General features: G+C 40.5%; 1 protein-coding gene across 4 annotated transcripts in view; it reads left to right on the forward strand.

The window, feature by feature from the left end:
- The window catches only part of WDR72 (WD repeat domain 72), a 474,126-nt gene extending 472,342 nt beyond the window's left edge, over window positions 1-1,784 (forward strand). For all 4 annotated transcript variants that reach the window (XM_040413935.1, XM_040413933.1, XM_040413934.1 and 1 more), the window contains exon 20: window positions 1,687-1,784. In XM_040413935.1, coding sequence (XP_040269869.1) covers window positions 1,687-1,742 — 56 coding nt within the window. In that variant the 3' untranslated portion in view covers window positions 1,743-1,784. The remainder of the gene's footprint in view (window positions 1-1,686) is intronic.
- Window positions 1,785-9,192: the final 7,408 nt, after the last annotated feature.

The following is a 9,192-nucleotide window of genomic DNA, read 5'->3' on the forward strand; positions in this document are numbered from 1 at the left end:
TATTTTCCCTTATAACCATGTTATAAGGGAAAATAATAATGATCGGGTCCCCATCCCGATCGTCTCCTAGCAACCGTGTGTGAAAATCGCACCGCATCAGCACTTGCTTGCGGATGCTTGCGATTTTCACGCAGCCCCATTCAGTTTTATGGGGCCTGCGTTGCGTGAAAAAGTAGAATATAGAACGTGCTGCGATTTTCACGCAACGCACAAGTGATGCGTGAAAATCACCGCTCGTGTGCACAGCCCAATAGAAATAAATGGGTCCTGATTCAGTGCGGGTGCAATGCGTTGACTTCACGCATTGCACCCTCGCGGAAAACTCACTTGTGTGAAAGGGGCCATAGGGATATACAGTAGTGCGAATCTAAATCGCCATCTGCTCCATATCTGGTATGAGCTTTACAAAAAAAGGATATTCTTTTTTCAGGGTACAGCACCGCTACTGTCTTTCAGCCGTAGAATCAACGTTTTTTTTTTATGTCAGACCTATGGTTAATGTTGATTTTAATCCAAAAAATGTATTTTTTATAAGAATGTACAATACTTCTAGAGTATAAAGCAGCAAATATTATGCTAGAGCACTGAGGCAAACAATCCACAGCCATTGGCCTTGAAACTCCAGGACTGATGATACAATATTTTTTCATGTACACTTGGGGACTTTTATATAGCTTTTGTGGAAAATTAATTTTAGTGATACAGTATACAGTAGAAAAATATATATGAAACACATGAAGAGTATGTAAATGTACAAGTGCATGTACAAAAAAATATACAAATCTATCATGTCCATTTTTTTATATTTATACTAGCTGGTACAGAATAAGGTAGAAACAATATCCCTGCCATCTCACTCTCCTATGTAAGCTAAAGAATATTTAAACCTATAGAAATTGAGGATGTCATCTTGCTGTATTTGCAGGCCTAAGAACATTGTAGATTGTGACTAAAACATTTTCTGTAGTAAAACTGTATATTACCTGGAATGTAATAATTTTTTTTTTTTTTTTTGGGCTCTGGCTAATGAGGTTTGCCTCTTGAAGTTTATGGTACCCAGGCATCATGCAAATGGCAGATCAGCATGCATGAAGCCTATACAAAGTCACATGGTTTTTCACAATAATACTGAGAATTACATGGAGCGTGCCACAATTTTCTGTGATGCATAAGAAGAAGAAAAAATTCTGTGCAGTGTATTTAATGAGTTAACTGGCAAAGTTAACATTTGCTAAACCTGCAATCCTCTTAAAAAAATGGAGGCATATAAAGGTATCATAAGTCATCCCTTGAAGCACCATATTATGGCTTTTTACAAATTAGAGGTTGTATGGAGTGATAATATGGAGGCATGCATGAAGTCCTAAAAGGGCTGCCTCATGAAGATAACCCCATCCTATATATCTTATATGGCCATATGTATTCCATAGACAGTTGACTTCATAGACAGTTGAGATAATAAGATGGTAGTAATAAAAAGTCATCTGATTTGCAAGCATTTTTTGAGATTCTTAATTGACCCATAGTGAGTATTGCAGGTGAAACCTACAACCCAATTTCATTAGTTGTAAGTCAGTTCAGAAATATTGCCCGAAATTAAAAATGTACAGGATTTGATCTAATTAGTGGAATTTCTCTAAAAAAAAATCAGCTTTTTTAATGTATTTTATTTTATTTCTTTTTCAGATGAAATCAAGCAGAACCCTTGGATGTCCAAAGTGTGTTACTGCAAAGTGTGTTAAAAGAACCTTTACGATACTAACATAGTACCCTGAATGACAAATTAAAAATATATTAATGCTGTATATACAGTAAGGTCATAACAAATGGATCTTCTATGTTTAAACTGGTGTAAAACGAGAATAAATACTTAAGCAATAACACATTATATTAAGTTGTCAGAAGCATTTATAATATATAGATCAGAGAATAACCAAATTCAACCATAATGATAACTTAATTGTTTGTTAATACATTTTGTCCTTTAAAGTTATACATAATGAAATACAGAATTTTAGGATCGGTTATAGATGCCCATAATATAGCTATATTTTAGCATTTATATTATGATGCAACACTTGCGACCCTACGCGCATAAAAAGGATCTTTTACCAGATTTCACAATAAAAGCTGCACACATTATTAAGCAAATCTCTTAGCCCAAATGTGACTGATGTAGTTATATTGAAAATCCAAACTAAACCTCCTCCCACCTAACTTAATTGACAATGTCCTTTCAGTACACCTCCTTCCATGCTGTTGCTGAAATCTCACACAGCTGCAGGTTGTCAGTCAGGTTAGACAGGCTAAGATTCTGTTTGACTCATGAATACACTGGACACATGAGCTCCATCTTTAGATGGACATGCTCGTTTTAATGTCAGGTGGGAACATTTTTAAAAATTGTTCAAAAATCCATTGTGAAATAGAGATTCAAGATAAATACACTAGCCTCATCAGGTCTAAGACATCTATTTACTAATGTATGCAGTTTGTATTCTGAAATCTGATGACAGACCTTCTTTAATTCCGCTGAACAGAACTTTTATCACCAAGATTAGTTCAGTGACCAGTTCAGTAATTCCAGATGATATGAATGCTAAAATTTGATTCCAAACTTGATCTGATAGATGCATTGACACGTACTGTTCACATTTGTGTTATGTATAGCATTTATATATAATAAAAGATTTTTAAACCAAATACGGTGTAATTTTTGAAGTGTATTATAATACTGGACTATTTTCAGTGTACCTAGAAAGGCTGTCTAGAACTGCACCAGATTTATATCTGTAGCTCAGACGGGAGAATAAATGTGCAGGGATAGACACATTTGTCTAAGTGCAGTGAGCCCCTGAGGAGCTGGCGCAGAGGATGGACCCCAATATGATGCTGAATCATGATGTACTCCCTCAGGCCGTCGCTATTTACTCAGTGCAAAAATATAACTTGTAGTACATCCAGCAATAGTTTGGAGGACAAAGTACAATTTCTATCCCCAGATGATGAGGTATGGTGGCTGGATAAGTGGCAGTCAATGACACCACTGATGTGCTATCTTGCAGATGAGTTTCTCTTGAACTTCTGGCTAACAACTGTAAACTGGCATTTGTGGATATAGGTGTCCACTGTGAATTCACGCTTTGAGGTGGTCTGGTCTGAATGTAATCTATGTGATGAGTGTCTAAACTGTATTCCCTCACCTGCAGCAGGGTCTGTAAAGCTGTGACTTGCTGGTCATTCTGTTGTCTGCATCACACTGTAGCATTTCAGTTGTCCTGGTGCTCTTGCAGTTTCTCTGGGGTAGTGGTCTCATAGGAGAATTGGATCACTTCATAGTCCCATAGTCAAGAACCTAGTAGTAGCACTCCTTGGCTGGATTGGGACATTCAATAATGTTGTATATGAATGCGCATTTCAGCAGGAACTCTAGAAATAATCCACGATTCAACTACAACTATTTGGAGTAACAAATACTTGAGCCTCCTCCATTTTGTGTGGTAGTGTTTTTACATCTGCCATTCAAGTAGAGACTTTCATTTAACCTTGTTTCTTCAAAAAAAACTGGTCTCCTGTCTGTCATTTCTGCACCTCGCCATCAAGCCCACCCCAATTTCCATGGGCCAGGAGACCTCCCTAACCAAGATGTGGCCCAGAGGAGCAACAATTACTACTTCTATCATCCTGCGGACCTCCTCTTCACTGTGCAAAGCCCAGCGAATGCATGGAGTAAGATTGCCTTCATTGCGGGTACTACCGGCACAGACTCATTAGTCAATATTTAACCCTTTCTTCTCAGATGCCATGGTTTCAATTGGCTACATCATATTAGAGGTAAAATGTCTCTAATCAAGGATGCTGCTGGCAGTTGCCTTCTGTGCAAAACAGCAGGAAACAATGTACAGTGGATGTTGGGAAGGGGTTAAAATTTGGTTTGCAATAAGGCAATTCCATGGCAGAATTGTATTAGATTCTGGTGCTAATTGCACAACAAAAATCAGTAAAATGCCAGTGAATGAGGTTTTACAATACCCCGCAGAAATATTCAGACATGATCTTTAAGCTGGGTATTTGATACAGATTTTATGTGCAGATATGCATTGCACAGAATCGTAACAAAACTGTTCTACCACATCTACCACCTTTCATTCATGAGCACAGTACTTTAATTTAACAAAATACAAGTGTTTTAAGTACAATTAACTCTTAGTAGACTGACAATTTCCATATTTTTCTAAATGTTAGCTATAAAGCTATCTGTAGCTCTTTTTCTGTTTGCCTTTATTTCTGCCTGAAGCAATCAGCCCTTCTAGCCTTCCGGAAACCATGTACATTATTTAAACAAGAGTGTCGTAAAGGTAGCATACAAGTGAAAAATGTTCTCGCTATGTACACCATACAACAAACTCTGCAGAAAATTGGGCCCGTGTGGGCTTTTCTGAACATCAGCCATTTTCAAAAGAATTGCGTAAAACAGTTTGTGACCCCAATAAATACTGCTGTATAATTTGTACTGAGAAAGCTTGGACAACATTTGTGTCATCTGCCTGCACAGAGCCGTTTGGATGCATTTTTACAATGACTGTTGTATCTTCACAAGCTTTCGAGCATGACAAGTAAAAAAATAAAAATTCTCTACAATGCAGCATGTTTTTTCCCCCACTTGTCTGAGATGTGAACTGCAAGGAAAGAAGCTTGCTAACTTATTGTCACGGCTGAGGATGGGGGAAATCCTCAGCCGTGTGCAGCCAGGTGATGGTATGGCTGCTTGACCAAGAAGACAGGATTAGGGAGCAGGTCACCTCCTAAACGCATCCCTAACCTGACCCTGGCTCCTAGCTACATGAGCCAACCTTGATGGTAGGAGGGCTCATGCTCTGGAACCTAAAAGTCCCTGCTAGCCCTCAAGATGGCCCTAAGCTAGGAGCTGAGTAAGACAACCCACTCCTCCTAGTCACGGAGGAGCAGGAGTCTCAACGGCCAAGCTGTTGGGAAAAAGGGGAAACAAACAGACTAACGGAAATGGCAGGTGAACTCAGTTGCTCAACCAACCTGCCACAGCCTTGCTGACTGGATCCCTAACACAGAGAATCCAGAACCATTAGCTGCACAAACCAACATAGGAAAATCCCAACAGACCATCACCCAGACATGACACATACAGGTAAGCATAAACTTAATAAGACATAAAACCTGAACTTAAACCTAGACTTAAACCTATGACCACAGTGGTGGCTCTCACAGAGGAATGGAAAGCACAGAAGGCTGCCTCAGCTAGCAAGACTGAAGCAACCTCCTGAGCCCTGCTAGAGAGAGGGTTTATATAGGCCAAAGTGGCCACACCCAAAGGTAAGACACACCCAGTGACATCACACACACACTGGGAAGGAAGTTAACCCTTCCAATGCCACAGAAGGGAAACACACATACATAAGGGAAAGTGCACACAATAACATACAACACAGTGCACACAACACACACACCTAACAAAAGGTTGCTAGGTGTGACCGCATGCCAGGGCAGCAAGCTGCCTAGCAACGCTCAGGCTGCTCTGCTGCTAAACCCCAACACTGGTTGCCTGCGGCAACCACAAGTGAGGCCACAGACAAGCGGCCCTCACCCGTGGTTGAAGACCCATGCAAAACCGCCGGCAACTGCATGCGGTAAGAAGTCACGGTCATGGGCCTGGCCGTGACACTTATTCCCAGAGTAAAATGAAATCAATGAATTAAATATATTCAATGAATGAATAAGCTATGTAATAGAATCTATGTATATTGTCAAGGTAGACAGGACTTTTTTAATGCAAGAGAACCACACAACTAGAAATGAGCGAATCGAAGTTCACGAAATGGAATTCAATCCGGATTTCAGGATAAATTTGATTTGCACGGAATCCGAATTTCCTCACGCTTCGTGGTAACGAATCACATTTTTTCCTAAAATGGCTGCTGCTGCACATGTTAGGATATGGAGAAAAGAACTCTGGGAACGAGAGATCACCCACAATGCCATGCATGCAGCCAATCAGCAGCCAGCCAGCCGTGTGATGTCCCAACCCTATAAATAGCCTAAGTCATCTTGGATTCAGCCATTTTAGGCCTCTTTCACACTTGCGCTGTCCGGATCCATCGTGTACTCCATATGCCGGAACAAAACAACGCAAGTGTGAAAGAGCCCTTACAGTGTACTTAGTGCAGGAAGAGACGTCAGCAGGCACTAGGGACAGTGGTAGAAAAGACCTTAAAACTTTTATTTTGCTGTATAGAACTTCAGGAAAAGGATAGGGAGGAATCATTCCACAGCATTGAAGCAGAAAACGGTTCAGTAGGCTAGGTTACAGCCTGGGTAATAGGAACAATCCTATTACACCTTGCTGCACTGACTGCGGATCCAAATTGCCATTATACAGCTCTGTAATTCCAGCAAACCGTTCTTGTTATTGGGGTGCAAGTGCTGCTTGATACAGCCATTAACAGGGTTTATTACAAGGAAATATGTATACGTCTTATTTGCCCTTGTTCAGTGCAGTTATATGTTTTAAAGCATTTTTTGGCTTGTATTAGTGGGGAAAATAGGGTTTATTAGCCATTGTGTGGTGAAGTGAGAAAAAAACTGCCCTTTTTGGCGTGTATTAGTGGCAAAAAATATATATTATTTGCCGTTCAGCAGTGCAGTTATATATTCTAAAGCCTTTTGTGGCATGTGTAAGTGGAAAAAATTAAGGGCCTATTTGCCGTTCAGCTGTGCAGTTATATGTTCTAAAGCCCTTTTTAGCATGTATTAGTGGCACAAAAAAAAGTATTTGCCGTTGTGTAGGGAAGTGAAAAAATTACAGTCCTTTTTGGCGTGTATTTGTGGCACAAAAATATACATTACTTGCCATTCAGCGGGGCAGTTATATGTTCTAAAAGCTGTTTTGGCATGTATTAGTGGCAAATAAAATAAATAAAATATATATTATTTGCCGCTCAGTGGTGCAGTTATATGTTCTTAAAGGGGTTGTCCGAGTTATGAAAAAAAAAAATATAGCACTGAAAATCTGATATATAACTGAGCTAAGCAAGTTTTATGCAAAAAAAATATATATATATTTCCTAATTTCCCTGGTTCTTTTCTGGCCCTATGTTTACATGCAATAAAAACAATCTCTGCCCCTCCCCCTGCACTGCTAAGGGAGTGAATACAAGTGCTGCCATGAGTGACATGTCTGACTGCTGGGAGACTCTGCAGCATGTTGTATGTGAAGGACTACAAGTCCCAGCTGTATAATGACACTGTTAAGGGAGTGGATACAAGAGCTGTCCTGAGTGCTGGGAGACTCTGCAGCATGTTGTATGTGTAGGACTACAAGTCCCAGCTGTATAATGACACTGCTAATACACACAGGATCTTCCCCCTACCTTCTTGTGAAATGCTCTCTCTAGTATGTCAGATCATGTGCCCAGAATTGTCTCCTCACTGCCTACATAGCTGTGCAGCTGAAGGGGTTAATAAGAATCCTAGCAGAGAGTAGACGGCAGTGAAAGGGGGGGGCGTGGCCAGCACAGTGAATTCTGGTTTACAGGCTTGTAAACAACCTTTATCAGAGCAGCGAGAGAAGCTGACATCACAGGTCATGTGACCCTCAGTAAAATCTGAGAAACAGCCACTGGAGATAAAGTGAGTGAATTGGAAAGCTGTTACATTTGCTTATTTAGGAACATAGAAAGAACAAAAAAATAATTCGGACAACCCCTTTAAGCCCTTTTTGGCGTGTATTAGTGGCACAAAAATATATATTATTTGCCGTTCAGCGATGCAGTTATATGTTCCAAAGCCCTTTTTGGCGTGTATTAGTGGCAAAAAAAACAATTGCCGTTGTGTGGTGAAGTGAGAAAATTCAGCCCTTTTTGGAGTGTATTAGTGGCAAAAAAATATATATTTGCCCTTCGGCGGTGCAGTTATATGTTTGAAAGCCTTTTTTTGTGTGTATTAGTGGCACAACAAAAAAGCATTTGCCGTCGTGTGGTGAAGTGAGAGAATTACAGCCCTTTTTGGAGTGTATTAGTGGCAAAAAAATATATATTATTTGCCGTTCAGCGGTGCAGTTATATGTTCTAAAGCCTTTTGTAGCGTGTATAAGTGGAAAAAATTAAGGGCCTATTTGCAGTTCAGCGGTGTAGTTATATGTTCTAAAGCCTTTTTTGGCGTGTATTAGTGGTACAAAAATACATAATATTTGGCGTTTAGCGGTGCAGTTATATGTTCATAAGCTTTTTTGGCGTGCATTAGTGGCACAAAAAAAAATATTATTTGACGTTCAGCGGGGCAGTTACAGTATATGCCCTAAAGCCTTTTGTGGCGTGTATAAGTGAAAAATAACGGCCTATATGTGATGTCACAGCCCTATAAATAGCCTCAGCCATCTTGGATTCTGCCATTTTCCAGTGTACTTAGCGCAGGGAAAGATGTAATCAGGCGTTAGGGACAGTCCTAGAAAAAACTTAATTGTGCTAAAAAAAACGATTTACAAGTGCAAGGCAAGATTGTTCAAGGTGTAGGGAAAGGATAGGGAGGAATTAGAGGAGGGACGAATCAATTTTTTTTCAAATCTGAATCCGAATCCGAAAAGGTTCTCGAATCTATTGAATCTTTCGAATCTCGAATCCGACGAATCCTGTACATTAGAATTGTGTGAACGGTGTAAGAAACAAAGTGATCCAAACACTTATGGGCGGGATCTTTGGATGACACTGCTATTGGGGGGATCTGTGGATGGCACTGTTATGGGGGATCTGTGGATGGCACTTTTATGGGGGGGGATCTGTGGATGGCACTGTTATGGGGGATCTGTGGATGGCACTGTTATGGGGGGGATCTGTGGAGTGGATGGCACTGTTATGGGGATCTGTGGATGGCACTGTTATGGGGGGATATGTGAATGGCACTTTTTTGGGGGGGATCTGTGGATGGCACTGTTATGGGGGATCTGTGGATGAAACACTGTTATGGGGGATCTGTGGATGACACTGTTATGGGGGATCTCTGGATGGCACTGTTATGGGGGATCTCTGGATGGCATTGTTATGGGGATCTCTGTATGGAACTGTTATGGGGGATCTCTGGATGGCACTGTGATGGGGAGGGATCTGTGGATGACACATATATAGGATCTTATGCTATGTGCCATCAACAGATCCCCCCATAACA

The sequence above is a fragment of the Bufo bufo genome, chromosome 1, assembly GCF_905171765.1.
Source record: "Bufo bufo chromosome 1, aBufBuf1.1, whole genome shotgun sequence".
Lineage (NCBI taxonomy): Eukaryota > Metazoa > Chordata > Amphibia > Anura > Bufonidae > Bufo > Bufo bufo.